Below are 11932 nucleotides of genomic sequence, written 5' to 3'. Positions count from 1 at the left end.
GCCCCGTTCCCTCCGGACCCCCCCCTCCCGGTCCCAACCGACCCATCTCCGTCCCCGCAGCTGCGGGATCCGGCCCGGCAACGCTACGAGGTGCCCCTGGCCACGCCGCGGGTGAGCGGCCGTGCCACCTCCCCGCTCTACGAGCTGTGGGTCAACCAGGAGCCCTTCGGCCTCGTCGTGTCCCGGCAGTGCGGGGGGAAGGTCCTGTGAGTGCCCCACACTGTCCCGAGTGGGGAGTGGGACCCCCGAGTGGGGAGTGGGACCCCTGAGCCAGGGACGGGACCCCCTTGCGTTCCCCAGGGGATTCAGTTTGGAAGTGGGACCCAACACTGGCCCTGGTGGTACATAGGGTGGGAGCTGGGGTGCAGCAGGGGACACTGGTGACACGAGTGGGGTGGTGACACCAGCAGGGTGGTGACACAAGTGGGATGGTGGCAGTCAGCGGCTGCGGGGGCTTTGCTTTGACCCCCTCCACATTTGGGTGGCCGGGAAGGGAAGCAGGAATCCCAGATCTTCACCAAAACCTGGTTTTGTTTCACATGGTGACAAGCATCTGTGTGTCCCCCCCCCCAAGGACTGGTGGTCCTCCAGCTTGGTGCGCTGGGCACCGGGGGGGGGTGGTTTGCCGCAGTCTCCGTTCTCTCCCCCCAGGCTGAACACCACCGTGGCACCCCTCTTCTTCGCAGACCAGTTCCTGCAGATCTCCACCTCCTTGCCCTCCCGTTTCATTTCTGGGCTGGGGGAGCACCTGACGCCGCTGGTCCTTGACACGGCATGGACCAGGGTCACCCTCTGGAACCGGGACATGGCGCCCGTGGTACGGAGCGGGGCTGAGGCGGGGGGTGATGGCTCATCTGCACTTGTGGTGGTGGCCCCACGGCCTCTTGTGTCTCGTTTGGGGCTGGGGAAAGGCGTCTGTGCTGGTTGAGCTTTGGGTTACACCCCATGGTGACATTCCTGGCTGGTGGCAAGGGGCCAGTGGGTGGGGGTGTGTGTGCCAGGGTCTCTGGTGGAGCCTCATTGGCACCACGCTGTGCTCTGCTCCAGCCCCAGGTCAACCTCTACGGCTCCCACCCTTTCTACCTGGTGATGGAGGACGACGGTTCCTCCCACGGTGTCTTTCTGCTGAACAGCAACGCCATGGGTGAGTCCTGCGGAGGTGCCGGGCGTGGGCTTGGCCTCCATCCCTGTCCTCAGCTCATTCCTCTGGTGCTCGTTCCTCCCCCAGATGTGCTCCTGCAGCCCAGCCCGGCCCTGACCTGGCGCACGACGGGTGGGATCCTGGACTTCTACATCTTCCTGGGCCCTGACCCCAAGAGCGTGGTGCGGCAGTACCTGGATGTCGTCGGTAGGGCCGAGCCGCGGGCGGGGGGCACGGGTGGTCCCAGGATGGCTTTTTGGGATGCTGCATGGCTGGCACGGTGGAGGGGGGACACAGGGGATGGCAGTGCTGGGCCATCCCTGCCCCTGCCTGACCAGTACCCATCTCCCCCTTCCAGGTTTCCCCTTCATGCCCCCGTACTGGGGCCTGGGCTTCCACCTCTGCCGCTGGGGCTACTCCTCCACCGACATCACCCGGCAAGTTGTGGACAACATGACGGCAGCCCGCTTCCCTCTGGTGGGTCTTACCTGCTCCCCGGGAGCCTCTGCCCAAAAGGGGCTGATGGGGAGCCCCTGTGGGGTGTGGGGGTGTCCCTGCTCCTCCCCGAGCACCGGTGCTGCCACTGGCAGGACGTGCAGTGGAACGACCTGGATTACGCGGATGCCAAGAGGGATTTCACCTTCAACAAGAAAAGCTTTAAGGACTACCCGGAGATGGTGCAGGAATTCCACCGCCGCGGCCTGAGGTACATCATGATCGTGGTGAGTGACACCGCCGGCCCCCCTGGGGACCCCACACGAGGGGGCTGGCATTGGGGTGTCCCGCTGCCCCCAGGGGGGTGATGGAGCTTCCTCTGAGGAAGGTGGGGGAGGCCGATCCGTGTCCTCGCTGGTGAAGCCCTGGCTTTGTGTCCCACCAGGATCCTGGGATCAGCAGCTCGGGGCCTCCCGGCACCTACAAGCCCTTTGACGAGGGACTGAAGCGAGGGGTCTTCATCCGAAATGCCACGGGGCAGCCCCTGATTGGGAAGGTATGTTTTGGGGGGCAGCCCCCATCTCGGCGGGAGGGGTTTCAAGGGGGGCCCCAAGAGCTGGAGGGGCACAGCTGGGGAACGGCCCTGGTGGAAAACAGGGTGGCACATGGGGGCTGCGGGGTGCAGGGGGTCAGGGAGAGGAGGGCTCTGCCCGTTGCTGCCTCCCTCCCGCAGGTCTGGCCGGGCCCCACAGCCTTCCCGGACTTTACCAACCCAGAGACTCACGAGTGGTGGTACGACATGGTGAAGGACTTCCACGACCAAGTGCCCTTCGATGGCATGTGGATTGTGAGTGGCCCTGGCAGAGCTGCCGGCTGCGGCTCCCTGGCTCCTCTTCTGCATCTCTGCCAGGCTCTGGTGTGGCAGGAGGGCACCCCTTACCTTCGTCTTCCCTCTCTAGGACATGAACGAGCCGTCAAACTTCGTGGAGGGCTCCCAGGATGGCTGCCCCAACAACAACCTGGAGCATCCACCCTACGTGCCAGGTACAGGGAGCGGGTCCCAGCCTCTGCCCCGGGGTCTGGGGATGCCCCAGTCCCCCGGGAAGGCTCTGAGCTCTCCCTTGGTACCACCTCTCCTGTGCAGGTGTGTTTGGGGGACGGCTCCAAGCGGGGACCATCTGTGCCTCCAGCCAGCAGTACCTGTCCTCCCACTACAACCTGCACAGCCTGTACGGGCTGACCGAGGCCATTGCCACCCACAAGTAAGCCTGGGCCTGGTGCTGCAGCTCCTGCTGCCCCAGGGGATGCACAGCCCAGGGGGAGAGAGCCCTCCCAGTGCTGTAGCATGGGCAGTTTGGGCACAGGGGGGGCACTGGGTGGGTGGGTGATGGTTTGGTTTATAACCCAGCACACTGCCCACTGCTGCCAGACCCCCCCAGAGGGGCTGGGGCTGGTGTGGTGCAGCTGTGCTGGCTCGTGGGCTGGGGGATTGAGTCCTGAGCACCGTCCCGTGTCACCCACCCCATGGGCGAGATGGCACTGGGCATCTGCCCCGGCACTGGGCTGCTGCCAGGAGCTGCTGGTGGGGGGCTGAGCCCCCTCCCCAGCCAGTGGGTGCTGAGCAGAGCCCATCGTGCTGCCCACAGCGCGCTGCTGAGGGTGCGGGGCAAGCGCCCCTTCGTCATCTCACGCTCCACCTTCGCTGGGCACGGGCGCTACGCCGGGCACTGGACGGGGGACGTCGGCAGCGACTGGGAGCAGCTCTATTACTCCGTGCCAGGTAGTCTGCAGGGTGCTGGGGCCAAATCCACCCGTGCCTGCCCCCCCTCACCATGCCTCCCCCACAACTGGGGGCTTCTCTGTGGGCTCTGTGCCCCCCTGGAGCCCCCATGCCCTCTGCACCCCCTCCGCAGAGGTGCTGCTCTTCAACCTCTTTGGGGTGCCCCTGGTGGGTGCTGACATCTGTGGCTTCGCGGGTGACACGTCCGAGGAGCTGTGCGTGCGCTGGACCCAGCTGGGTGCTTTCTACCCCTTCATGAGGAACCACAACGACCACGGCGCCCGGGTGAGCACCGGGATGGGGGGGTACCCCACGGGGCAGCGGGTTTGGGGGTGGCTGGATGCTGTGAGGCTGGGCGAGGAGGAAGGTGGCTGGCAGGGCTGTGGGGCTCACACCGGGGGGAGTCCATCCTGCATCCCCAAAAGGTGCCCTTCATGGTGTGGTCTGAGCATCCCCCTCCATCCTCTCCCCACCAGCCACAGGAGCCGTTCGCCTTCAGCCCAGCTGCCCAGGCTGCCATGAGGAACGCCCTCCGCCTCCGCTACTCCCTCCTGCCCTTCCTCTACACCCTCTTCCACCGGGCCCACTCCGCCGGGGAGACGGTGGCACGACCCCTCTTCCTTGAGTGAGTGCTGACGGGTGCTGGTGGCCACTGGGCTCGGCGGGAGGTGGGTACATGTCACCCCAGCACTGCCCCTCCTCATCCTTTCACCAGGTTCCCCAAGGACCCCAACACCTGGGCCGTGGACCGCCAGCTCCTGTGGGGTGGGGGGCTGCTGGTCACCCCCGTGCTGGAGGCTGGGAAGACCAAAGTCAGCGGCTACTTCCCAGCGGGGACGTGGTACAGCCTGGTGGGGGTGGGTGCTCCCCCCCCAACACAGCGTGGGGCTCTCGGGTGGCTGCTGGGGGTCTGTGTCAGGACTCAGCCTTTGCTTGGGGCCGTTCGAGGGCTGCAGTGCTGGGCTGGGACCCCCGTGGTGCTGGGCTGGGACCCCCATAGAATCACAGAATCGCCTAGGTTGGAAGGGACCTTTAAGATCATCTGGTCCAACCATAAAAAAAGCCCCAAACCAAGCAAAAACCAAACGAAAAACATACACCAACACTAAACCACGTTCCTGAACACCACATCAACCCATCTTTTGAACACCTCCAGGGATGGTGCCTCAACCCCTTCCCTGGGCAGCCCATTCCAAGGCTTGATAACCCTTTCAGTGTAAATATTTTTTCCAATATCCAACCTGAGCCTCCCCTGGTGCAACTTGAGGCCATTTCCTCCTGTCCCATCGCCTGTGACTTGGGAGAAGAGACCGACCCTCCCTGGCTACACCCTCCTTTCAGGAAGTTGTAGAGAGTGAGGTCTCCCCTCAGCCTCCTTGTCTCCAGGCTGAACACCCCCAGCTCCCTCAACCTCTCCTCATCAGACTGATTCTGGTGCTGGGCTGTCCCCTACGCCTGCTCTTTTCTCTTTTTGTTCTCATTTAGGACTCCACCATCCACAGCAAAGGGCAGTGGATCCTCTTGCCAGCTCCCTTGGACACCATTAACGTCCACGTCCGTGCAGGACACATCCTGCCCCTGCAGGTGAGTTATCCCCCTCCTCAAGGCTGCGGTGACACCACGGTGACCTGCCTGGCCAGCACGTGGGGCAGGGTGGAAGGCTGTGACGTGGTCCCTGGCACAGTGGCCATTGTCAGATGAGCCTGTGGTGCTCGGCCGGGGCTGGGGGAGAGCGAGGGGTGGCAGCCCCTGGAGCTGAGCCCCCCTGTCCTGCACCCCAGGAACCCGCCTTCAGCACGACCAAGTCCCGCAGGAAGGGGATGGCCTTGGTCGTGGCGCTGACGCCCGATGGCTTCGCCAGGGGAGAGCTCTTCTGGGACGACGGGGAGAGCTGGGAGACCTTTGAGAAGGGGGACTACACCGAGATCCTCTTCCTGGCCACACAGGTGGGCAAGGGGGGGGTTATGGGGGTGTGGGTGCTGGCTGCCACGCGTGGGTCCCGGAGCCCACGGGCAGCACCGTGCCCTGGTGCAACCACGCTGTGCCGTGCCCAGAGTGCCAGACTGAGCAGCTACAGCGCTGTGGGGTGGTGGGGGCCCACGGGGGATGTAGCCCCCCATCCCCAGGAGCCCACTCAGGATGGGGAGCTGGCTGCTCTCTCCTTGCACCCGCAGCGCTGTGCAGTGGTGGATGCTCTCTAGCCCCATCCTTCTGATAATTGACCCCAGACCACCCATGCCCCCAAGCTCAGTGCTCGTGTGGGGCAGGGCACCTCAGGAAGCCCGGGGTGCGTGTGGGGTGTCTGGGACCCGGGATCATGGGGTGACATCCCTGCTGTCCCCACAGGGTGCTGTGCTCAGCCAGCTCCTGCGGGCGAGCGCCCATCTCGACGGGGTCCTGCTGGAGGCTGTGACCGTGCTGGGTGTCACCAGCCCTCCCCGGCAAGTCCTGGCCAACGGTGCCCTCGTGGGGGACTTCTCCTACCGCAGCGACACCCAGGCGAGTGCTCGTCCCCCACCATGGGTAGGGTCGGGGAGGGGGAGCTGGTGGCTGGGAAGGGTTTGGCTGCAGTGATGCCACGGTTGTTGGCACCAAGGAGCATGAAGGGCTGCCCAGCGTGGGCTGGGTGGTTGCCCTGGGGCTGGGGCAGGATTAGGCCATGCGAGGGGGCGAGGGTGGGGAGATGGGGGACAGAAAGGATGCATGGTGACAGGGCTGGAGCTCTGCGAGGGGCATGGCTCTGCTCCTGGGGCTGTCTGCCATGGACACCCTTCCCAGGGGGTGTGTGGGACCGGGGCCGTGCCAGGTGGCATCTCTGGGGGGCAGGACACCCCCTGGGCTCTGGCCCCACTGATTCTCACCGTGCTGACCCTTCCTTCTCCCCCCAGGTGCTGCGAGTCCCCGTGTCACTGCCGATGTGGGAGCAGTTTGTGATCGCTTGGTCCTGAGCTCACACCGGGCCCATGGCAGGGGGAGATGCTGGTCCCTGCAGCTCGGGGGCCAAACCCCCCCTTGTCCTCCATAAAACTCGAGCTGCTGCTGCTCTGCCCACCCACCCACCCACCGTGGCTCCTGGGCTTTGGCTGCCCTTGGGGCCAATGTGGGCTCCCCGGAGATGGGTGCGCTGGACTTGGATGGTGGGGGGGGCTTGCACAACCCTGGGGATGGAGAAACCCTTATCTCCCTCAAAACAGAGAACCCTCATCTCCTCCAAAACAGAGATAAAATCACACAAGTGCCTTGTGAGACAGCAAACCTGTCACCACGCGGAACTGGTAACCTGAGGGATGGCGGGGAATCTCCCAGCTGGCTTTTTTTTGGGGAGAGAAGGATCTGTGCAGGGGTCGAGGGAGCAGTGCTGTGAATAAAGGTGGTGTTTGCTGGGAGTGGCCCCAGGTCCTGGTCTTGCCCCTCTTTGCCACTGCCTGTCCTCAAAGTGCCACTGAGCCCTGGCTCAGCCCTTGCCCTCCAACTGGGGCCCCCCCTGGCTCCATCCCTGCTTGTGGGGCTGCAGCATCATCTCCATTTCACAGGGCACTGGGAGACCCCCAGCAGCTCCCACAGCCCCTGCCACCAGGAGCAGGCAGGGCCATGCTCAATTCCAGGTAAAAATGGAGACCTGTCTCCTCCAGGAGCTTTATTGAGGAGCAACTTGTCCCTACAGCTCCTGGGGCCAAGAGCAAAGGCACGAGGATCCCTGAATGCTCTGGTGGTTGCGATACAGAGAGCAGAGTCCCGGGGTGTCACCCCAGGGTTTGGGGCTGTCCCGTGGCCGTGGTGACCCGTGGCAGAGGTGACACTCACAGCTCGTTGTGCAGCGGCCGGCACTGGGGGCTGAGTTTCTCCTCCAGGACAGCGTCGGGGGCACACACCCAGGGGTCACTGGTGTCCCACTGCCACTTCAGGAGCTGTGCACGAAGCTGCTGGAAGATGGGGGCGTAGCGGGGGTCGGGGGCCAGGTTCTGGCTCTCGGTGGGGTCACGGCTGCAGTCGAAGAGCTCCCAGCGATCCCTGTAGTAGTACTGGTGCAGGGTCTTGTTCCAGTGGGTCGGTTGCCCGGCCTGGCTGCGGTTGAGCAGGTCTTGGAAGGTGGGGGAGACGTAGAAGTCCTGGTCAATGGGGAAGGGCATCTTGTAGTTGAGGTTGTGAATGAGGCGGAACTGCTGGTGCTGGATGGCTCGCATGGGGTAGTACATGGTCGCCTCGTGGTGGCTCTGGCTGCTGAAGGTGGTGGCCCAGGGCTGCTCTGACTCCAGCGCTGGCAGGAGAGACTTCCCGCTGAGCTGCACCCGCTTCGTGCCAAAGATGCTGTAGGATGGGTAGGGGATGGAGAACCAGTCCAGAATGGTCGGCGTCAGATCTGGAAGAGGAGGAGAAGGGTGAGAGGAGAGGCTGGGGGGGAACTCAGCCCTGGAGAGGGGCAGAAAGGTCCCCAGGGTCAGCTGCGGATGGTGCTGGGGTGAGCTGTGGAGCTGAGCCCTGGGATGATGTCCCCACAGGGGACCCTGCTGCTCCATCATCCCTCCTCTCCCTTCCCGGGCTGGCCGTGCTGATGTTGAGGGCTGTGGGCTCTCCTCCAGGACAGGACCCTGGGTTTCGGCGTGGGGAAGGTGGGGACCAGCTCACCTCCCCCCAGCACGACTCTGGAAGCTTCTGCTCTCTCCTGGGGACATCTGGAAGAGGAGGAGAAGGGTGAGAGGAGAGGCTGGGGGGGAACTCAGCCCTGGAGAGGGGCAGAAAGGTCCCCAGGGTCAGCTGCGGTCGCCTCGTGGTGGCTCTGGCTGCTGAAGGTGGTGGCCCAGGGCTGCTCTGACTCCAGCGCTGGCAGGAGAGACTTCCCGCTGAGCTGCACCCGCTTCGTGCCAAAGATGCTGTAGGATGGGTAGGGGATGGAGAACCAGTCCAGAATGGTCGGCGTCAGATCTGGAAGAGGAGGAGAAGGGTGAGAGGAGGGGCTGGGGGGGAATTCAGCCCTGAAGAGGGGCAGAAAGGTCCCTGGGGTCAGCTGTGGATGGTGCTGGGGTGAGCTGTGGAGCTGAGCCCTGGGATGATGTCCCCACAGGGGACCCTGCTGCTCCAGCGTCCCTCCTCTCTCCTCTCCCTTCCCAGGCTGGCCTGATGCTGAGGGCTGCAGGCTCTCCTCCAGGACAGGACCCTGGGTTTCGGCGTGGGGAAGGTGGGGACCAGCTCACCTCCCCCCAGCACGACTCTGGAAGCTTCTGCTCTCTCCTGGGGACCACGGGCTCTTACCCAAGAGGGAGGCGAAGGCCTGGCTGACCTGTCCCCAGCGCCCGGTGTGCTCCGGGGAGGAGATCAGCAGGGGCTCGGCCGTGCCCGACCGGTAGAGGTTGGTCCTGCCGCTGGGGAAGGGGATGCCGTTGTCGGAGGTGTAGATGACCAGCGTGCTGTTGTGGAAGCCGGCCCGGCGCAGCTCCTCCAGCACCAGCCCGATCCCTGCGGATGGAGGGGCAGAGCTGAGGAGGGGGATGCAGGAGGGACAGCAGGGCTCCCCGGTGCCAGCCTGCCCCCCCCCCACCCCCGGCTCCTACCTTGATCCATGCGCCCGATGGTTGTGTACTGGGCTGCCAGGTCCGCCCGGGCAGCTGGTGTGTCCGGGACAAAGTGAGGGACCTGAATGGAGGAAGGGAAAGCGGCATGTGGCAACCAGGGGAAGGAGGTTGCGGGTCCACCAGGGTGCCCTTTGCCAGCTCTCACCCAAACACTGATGGTGGGGGCCAGCCCGCAGCCATCCTGGCTCTGGAGGAGGCTTCTGTCACATGCAGCCCCCATATAGCCCCATGCAGCCCCCTTATAGCCCCATGCAGCCCCCATATATCTCCATGCGGCCCCGTATATCTCCATGCAGTCCCATGTAGCCCCTTGCAGCCCCATATAGCCCCTTGCAGCCCCCATATAGCCCCACGCAGCCCCCCAGGCTCCCACCTGCACTTGCTCTGGGCGGTAGAGCTGTGGCTTCCAGTCAGGGATCCAGCCCATGCCGCTTTCTCCGTTGCCAAATTTCTCACAAAAGGCCCCGTATTGGGGCTGGGAGTGCCCGCAGCGATGGGGGTCGTGGAAGGCGACGTAGAGGAAGAAAGGCCTAGAGGTGGAGAGGGTGGAGGTGGTGTGGAGGTGGCAGCAAAGGGCTGCCCCCATGCCCCAAGACCCTCCCTGGGCTGTGGAGGGATGAGCTGGGGCCGGTGGGAGAACTCCCACCTAATCTGGGTTTCTGGATAACGGCATGACCCAGAGATGAGGTGGCCCTTCCTGTTTGTGACCAAGTATGGCATGAAGACATGTCTCCCTCTCCTCTCCCGTGCCCGCCCTGGGATGGCAGGGTCCATCTCACCTCTCGTCCTGGCTCCGCAGGAACTGCCGGACCAGCGCTTTGATCCTCGTGATGTTCCTCCCCACCTGCAGGACCGAACTGTTCTCCTCCGTGTAGGCGAAGTCGAAGGGGTAGACGGCCTCGGGCCCAACGTGCTTCTTCCCAATTATCCCTGGAAGAACACAAACAGGGGGTGTGCCGGGAGCTGGAGTTGGGGGGACACTGGCTGCTGCTCTCTCCTCCCTCGGGGGCTGATGCACCTCGTCTGCTCCAGCACGGGCTGCCCTCAGCAAACACTGTGGAGTTGAAGGTCCTCCCGGCTTCTCCAGCCATTTCTGGTGGTTGCAGAGGGACTTCCACACCTGCTCAGAAACTGGGACCCACTCGAGGACCGCCCTGCCCCAGGTCATCAACGTGGGTAAGCGCCAGTGCAGCTGAGTGGCCCGGGTGGAAGTTTGGGTCAAGCACGAGCCTCGTGCAAAGCTGGGAAGTGGGAAGGAGCGGGATGGGGAAGGGAAGTGAGGGTGAGGTGTCACGGGGGTGGCAGAGGAGCAGCGGTGGGGGAAGTGAAGCAAGACCCAGGTCTCAGCACAGAGCAGGATGGTGGGTCCAGGCGGTGTTGTCTCCAGGCGAGCTGTCAAGTTCTCCCACCCGAAGGGTTCGGTGGTTGGATGGGGAGGGTTTCCCTGCCCATTCTAACCTGCCCTGGGCTCCCTACCTGTCCGGACGCGCGCGTGGCTGAGCAGCCGGGGCAGGCTCCGCACGCTGTCGAAGGAGTTGAAGTGATGGACGTCCTGGTGCAGCCCGTACATCCCGTTCTGGTGCTGCAGGTGGGGAGAGACAACACGGTTGGGCCAGCGGGCACAGGAGGATGGCCAGACCATGCCCTAAGAGTGCCAGCTCCTGGTCATCCCCGACCACTCCACCGTGGACTGGTGACCCCCATCCTGGTGCCTGGGGGTGCCCCTACCTGGGGGAGGCCGGTGAGGATGCTGGCCCTGCTGGGGGAGCAGCTGCTGACGGAGGTGAAGGCGTTTTGGAAGATCACGCTGCGCCGGGCCAGAGCGTCCAGGTTGGGTGTCCGGATGGCCGAGTTGTTGTAGGCGCCGCTCTCAAAGCCACCGTCGTCTGCTGCCGTGGGAAGGGTGTAGGGTGAGCCCCTCGGGGCCGGGGGGGGGGGCTCTGCCGGGGCTGCGGCCGCACTCACCCAGGAAGAGCAGCACGTTGCGGGCCGGGGCCGGGGCTCCGCCGGTGCGGAGAGCGCCCAGCAGCAGCGCCAGCGCCCAGAGCCCCATGGCGGCGGCACCGGCAGCGATACCGGCACCGGTAACGGCAGCTCGTGCAAAGCTGGGAAGTGGGAAGGAGTGGGATGGGGAAGGGAAGTGAGGGTGAGGTGTCACGGGGGTGGCAGAGGAGCAGCGGTGGGGGAAGTGAAGCAAGACCCAGGTCTCAGCACAGAGCAGGATGGTGGGTCCAGGCGGTGTTGTCTCCAGGCGAGCTGTCAAGTTCTCCCACCCGAAGGGTTCGGTGGTTGGATGGGGAGGGTTTCCCTGCCCATTCTAACCTGCCCTGGGCTCCCTACCTGTCCGGACGCGCGCGTGGCTGAGCAGCCGGGGCAGGCTCCGCACGCTGTCGAAGGAGTTGAAGTGATGGACGTCCTGGTGCAGCCCGTACATCCCGTTCTGGTGCTGCAGGTGGGGAGAGACAACACGGTTGGGCCAGCGGGCACAGGAGGATGGCCAGACCATGCCCTAAGAGTGCCAGCTCCTGGTCATCCCCGACCACTCCACCGTGGACTGGTGACCCCCATCCTGGTGCCTGGGGGTGCCCCTACCTGGGGGAGGCCGGTGAGGATGCTGGCCCTGCTGGGGGAGCAGCTGCTGACGGAGGTGAAGGCGTTTTGGAAGATCACGCTGCGCCGGGCCAGAGCGTCCAGGTTGGGTGTCCGGATGGCCGAGTTGTTGTAGGCGCCGCTCTCAAAGCCACCGTCGTCTGCTGCCGTGGGAAGGGTGTGGGGTCACCCCTGACCCCCGGCGTGTCCCCCCAACCCCGTGCGGGGAGGCACCGGGGGACACTAATGACACCGGGAGCATCCCCGGGCTGAGGATACCCCGGGCTGAGGATGCCCCCGGTGCTGCGGTGCAGCGGGGACACAGCGGGACCCCTGGGACTGTCCCTCCCCCGAGCCCGGGACAGGGGAACCCCGCGGCGGGGCCGGGGCCGGGGCTGGGGGCGGCGGGCGCGGAGC

At 65.0% G+C, this 11932-nt stretch overlaps 3 protein-coding genes across 4 annotated transcripts in view; 1 reads left to right on the top strand and 2 right to left on the bottom strand.

Annotated features, from left to right (window-relative positions):
- GAA (glucosidase, alpha; acid) overlaps positions 1 to 6742 on the top strand; it is a 6982-nt gene extending 240 nt beyond the window's left edge. The window contains exons 2-19 of the mRNA XM_014949730.1: positions 61 to 206; positions 652 to 817; positions 1048 to 1144; positions 1229 to 1348; positions 1500 to 1618; positions 1732 to 1863; positions 2022 to 2132; positions 2310 to 2423; positions 2536 to 2620; positions 2721 to 2838; positions 3223 to 3356; positions 3490 to 3641; positions 3833 to 3981; positions 4072 to 4213; positions 4842 to 4940; positions 5138 to 5302; positions 5703 to 5855; positions 6245 to 6742. Of these exons, the coding sequence (XP_014805216.1) occupies positions 61 to 206; positions 652 to 817; positions 1048 to 1144; positions 1229 to 1348; positions 1500 to 1618; positions 1732 to 1863; positions 2022 to 2132; positions 2310 to 2423; positions 2536 to 2620; positions 2721 to 2838; positions 3223 to 3356; positions 3490 to 3641; positions 3833 to 3981; positions 4072 to 4213; positions 4842 to 4940; positions 5138 to 5302; positions 5703 to 5855; positions 6245 to 6304 (2262 nt within the window). The 3' untranslated portion in view covers positions 6305 to 6742. The remainder of the gene's footprint in view (positions 1 to 60; positions 207 to 651; positions 818 to 1047; positions 1145 to 1228; positions 1349 to 1499; positions 1619 to 1731; positions 1864 to 2021; positions 2133 to 2309; positions 2424 to 2535; positions 2621 to 2720; positions 2839 to 3222; positions 3357 to 3489; positions 3642 to 3832; positions 3982 to 4071; positions 4214 to 4841; positions 4941 to 5137; positions 5303 to 5702; positions 5856 to 6244) is intronic.
- A 236-nt stretch (positions 6743 to 6978) lies between these two features.
- LOC106892779 (N-sulphoglucosamine sulphohydrolase-like) lies at positions 6979 to 11017 on the bottom strand. 2 transcript variants are annotated; one of them, XM_014950243.1, is made up of 9 exons: positions 10892 to 11017; positions 10655 to 10815; positions 10403 to 10508; positions 9706 to 9856; positions 9300 to 9456; positions 8906 to 8987; positions 8607 to 8810; positions 8122 to 8279; positions 6979 to 7558 (listed from the first exon to the last, which is right to left on the bottom strand). In XM_014950243.1, the coding sequence occupies exons 1-9, from the start codon at positions 10977 to 10979 to the stop codon at positions 7157 to 7159; spliced, it is 1509 nt and encodes a 502-aa protein (XP_014805729.1). In that variant the 5' UTR covers positions 10980 to 11017; the 3' UTR covers positions 6979 to 7156. The 2 variants fall into 2 exon arrangements, with proteins under 2 accessions (XP_014805729.1, XP_014805740.1); XM_014950254.1 differs by lacking the exon at positions 8122 to 8279 and having other exon boundaries at positions 6979 to 7716.
- Positions 11018 to 11025: 8 nt separating this feature from the next.
- Positions 11026 to 11932, bottom strand: part of LOC106892492 (N-sulphoglucosamine sulphohydrolase-like) — a 1331-nt gene continuing 424 nt past the window's right edge. The window contains exons 2-3 of the mRNA XM_014949718.1: positions 11519 to 11679; positions 11026 to 11372 (exon numbers count right to left, since the gene is read on the bottom strand). Of these exons, the coding sequence (XP_014805204.1) occupies positions 11244 to 11372; positions 11519 to 11679 (290 nt within the window). The 3' untranslated portion in view covers positions 11026 to 11243. The remainder of the gene's footprint in view (positions 11373 to 11518; positions 11680 to 11932) is intronic.

The sequence above is a fragment of the Calidris pugnax genome, unplaced genomic scaffold (genome assembly GCF_001431845.1).
Source record: "Calidris pugnax isolate Ruff unplaced genomic scaffold, ASM143184v1 scaffold9, whole genome shotgun sequence".
NCBI lineage: Eukaryota > Metazoa > Chordata > Aves > Charadriiformes > Scolopacidae > Calidris > Calidris pugnax.
This window is presented reverse-complemented; position numbering and strand designations above follow the sequence as displayed.

What these genes read in the sequence shown, in the direction of transcription:
- LOC106892779 (XM_014950243.1), bottom strand. Translation starts at nt 10,979, where the DNA reads ATGGGGCTCTGGGCGCTGGCGCTGCTGCTGGGCGCTCTCCGCACCGGC. An exon ending in CTGCGGAGCCAGGACGAGAG is followed by an intron (nt 9,457 to 9,705) that starts GTGAGATGGACC and finishes CTCCACCTCTAG; the next exon opens with GCCTTTCTTCCTCTACGTCG. An exon ending in GCAGCCAGAGCCACCACGAG is followed by an intron (nt 7,559 to 8,121) that starts GCGACCGCAGCT and finishes AGCCACCACGAG; the next exon opens with GCGACCATGTACTACCCCAT.